The 3300-nt window shown below is 39.3% G+C and overlaps 1 protein-coding gene across 1 annotated transcript in view; it reads left to right on the top strand.

Annotated features, from left to right (window-relative positions):
- The first annotated feature begins 1896 nt into the window (after positions 1 to 1896).
- ndufa11 (NADH:ubiquinone oxidoreductase subunit A11) overlaps positions 1897 to 3300 on the top strand; it is a 6465-nt gene continuing 5061 nt past the window's right edge. The window contains exon 1 of the mRNA XM_005734310.2: positions 1897 to 2028. Coding sequence (XP_005734367.1) covers positions 1941 to 2028 — 88 coding nt within the window. The 5' untranslated portion in view covers positions 1897 to 1940. The remainder of the gene's footprint in view (positions 2029 to 3300) is intronic.

A 3300-nucleotide genomic window follows, 5' to 3' on the forward strand; every position in this document is an offset into this window, starting at 1 on the left:
TCAACATGCTCTGAAGTCAGAGCATGTTCCAGTCCACAAAAACTTTTTTGTAACAAAATATCGATTTCTGCTGTCCCTGTATCGATACATTATTAGCAAACAAAATATCACGATACTACACAGTATCGATTTTTCCCCCACCCCTAATATGAATAATGTATGTATTTGTCTAAAATAAATTTACATTTAGTTTTTCCAACATTCTACTGTATACAACCCAAACCCAGCCCTCCACATGCTAATAAGAGGAAAGCAGACTCAATAGATAATAAAAAAAAAAATCCAATTGCTCGGGTCCTGTAGCAGAAGCCAGTGAGCATGTCACTTAATATTTTGCTTATGTGAGCTGATGTGTTGTTTTTAATTTTATTTTATTCATCTGTTTTGAAAGATGCCGGTAAATCTGTCTACTCTGTCAGAAGAGGAACGTCGAGTACGGCTGAAGAAAAGAGAAGTGAAGAAGCCTCAAAAACAAACAGGAGTCCAGTATGACGATGATTTCAAAGTGGACAAATATAGCCACTTGTGGAAGAAGAAATAAGAGTTTTATATGCAAATGCAAAGCATACTCATACAGTATCCATAAAAAAGAAGTTATGTGTCTGTGTTTTGTTTTTTGTTTATTCTTAAGTGATACTGCAAAATGTCAGGGATCACCAACTGAATTGCGATTGAGTTGTACTTGGGTAATGTCCACACCACTTCAGTTTTTAATCCCCCTTGAAACAGAGACTTCTGGAAATACTGCTGAACTTGACAGTATTTTAGTCTGTAAGGCAGAAACAGACATTTCAAAACAGCAGACATTGATTGGCTTCTTGGATCTTAGTGAGTCCTTTCATGATTTGGCATACCCATCACATAAAAGAAAATGGCCTTGACTATGGCTACTGATGAATTTTATATATTAGTTGCTGAGCATGGTAGGGGCATTTTTGCAGTGAAAGGTAGAATTCTGTTATGCTACTACTGCATGAAAGAAGCATAGAAGGTATGTGTCCGTGTATGTTTTCAGTCATGTTGCTATGAACAGTAAAAAAAATATATCTTGTTGTTTTATGTTGCTGTTTCCTTGTTTATTTTCAATAAAGTAAATTGAAAAGTTATGTAGACTCATACCTTTTGGTTAAAAATAGAAGGGTAGGGGTTTTCATCAGGAACAACTTGAGTTTCAGTGAGCTTGTGTTCTTCCTACTTTTCCTTCCTATTATACTGTATGTTATATTCTCTGTTAGTGGTAGTTTGCAGAGTAGTTGTCAGGTGAAGGCAGTATTAAAAAAACTTGTCTGTGGACTACTCTTGGTTGTGCTGTTGTTAGTTTGTCAGTCAGCTGCAGAGAGAAGCAAAGGTATGTTGTATAAAGAGCTTAAGAGAAAGTGTTAAGAACAAAAAAGAGAGTCTCCACTCAAACCATTGTCTGTACTTTAAACAACACTGTCATAGCCACACTGTTACAAAATGACCGTGATGTCATGTCATATCTATTGCAGGCTGACAAGTCATTTAATGAGTGATGGTGTTGGTTTGCTCAAAATTGCTGATGATTATTGGTTAGTTAGTCTAGTTAACTGTGTTTTTTTTTATTTTTTGTTAAATGTTTTCAGATGTAACATATCTTTTCTGCAGTCTGATCTTTGCAGAGCATCTAAAACACAGCGACCTGATATACTGAAGAGTATATGAAGCGTTGAGTAAATTAGTCACGTATTTCATATGCGCATCCTGTGTATTTCTTTAAAGATTATTTTATATAATTTCAGTGCAAAATATACTTCCGTAGACATTACAACTATTCATTGCAATCTAGTTATATGCTAGTGCTAGTGTACTTACTTCACTCTCCAGCAGGTGTCGACAGTGCACCAGTGGGTTCGCCAGACGCCAAAAACCACACGAGCAATTCTCGCGAGAATTCGATTTGTGTCCTTGATAAGTCCGAAATGGGGTACTGGGACCTACCGGAAGGTACAGACTGTGTGGAAAAAACATGGATTGCTACGAAACTTGGCACGGCTTTAGGTAACTATCGTTGGTGACATAATTACTTGCAAGTCATGTTGTGCAGGGTCGTGAAAGCAGGTCATCTGTGTGGTGGGTTAGTCAACGCTTTTGAACTTGCAGATTAAGATTGCCTAGCAAGCTACATACGGCTAGGTTTGCTTTTGCTAAAGGATGGACCTGGGTTTCCTAAAATACAAACGTTCAGTGAATTATTTAGTTAGCGGTGCGTTTGCTTCAGCTCAGCAGATAATCACGTAAACCAGTACTGTAAGATTTTTAAATTACAACCTAGAATACCTTGAGATAGTAATGGGCGATGAAACAATACAGATGAACATGGCGCCATAGCGTTTCCTCGATACAAAAATCAGACACGGTCAATATGAAGTCTGTACGTGACTGTTTTGTTAGACTACACGAACAACCAACGACCGTGACAATAGCGCCATGCTCAACTAATAGGTTGACGCACACATGCTTGGTGGAATAACCAGGTCGTAATCTCCCAAAAAATGATTGCCGATGTTTCTGTGTTTGTAATATTTTTGCTTATATTGGTAAATAGGCTTTTGACGACGTGACTTACGAAGGGGCTATATATAAAATATAGAAATGACCTGTTTCGCAACCATCTTACTCACAGGTCTCAAACTTCAATGACTTGGCGACCACTGCTGGCACTGTCATCTCATTGGAAGCCCTCTGGAGTGTTTGCGTGGTAACAAGCCTTGAACTGTACTTGCTTTTATTAAAGTTCACTGTCAAGACCAGTTTCTCACACGGTTCCAAAAAGGGGCATTACACGACTGAAAACTCTGGACAGCTCTTGCAAGGATGAAGGGAGCTCTCAGAAACTTTGCAGTCTGGTCTGCTTTTCCCTGTGCCTCTCGGAACTTAGTTTTCAGTTCACTGTTGCACCGCAAGTCAGTAAGTTCATTTTGCAGCATGCTGGGGACACGCTCATCAGCTGAGAAGGGGTCTGCAAAAAGCTGGCCAGTGCTCTGTCTGTTTCATGCCACACCAAACTGCTCAGTCGCACTGCACAGCTGCTGACGCATATCTCTAGCTTTGGTTGGGCCATACATGGGACACAAACTCAGCATTTCTTCTGTCACCTCAAACTAATGATCAACACCTCTGATGAAAATTGCTGAGCATTGTCAGTACTTTCATCAAGCGCCACGGAGTGGCAGTGAAACTTCGACCTTTGTTCATAGATATTACTTGATAATGTATTATTCCGCTCTGCCACGTTGTTTGCCGACAGCAACGCTGTTGAACAAACTTTTTTTCGTCCAA

This window comes from Pundamilia nyererei, unplaced genomic scaffold, assembly GCF_000239375.1.
Source record: "Pundamilia nyererei isolate P.nyererei 1_Seehausen unplaced genomic scaffold, PunNye1.0 scaffold00057, whole genome shotgun sequence".
Lineage (NCBI taxonomy): Eukaryota > Metazoa > Chordata > Actinopteri > Cichliformes > Cichlidae > Pundamilia > Pundamilia nyererei.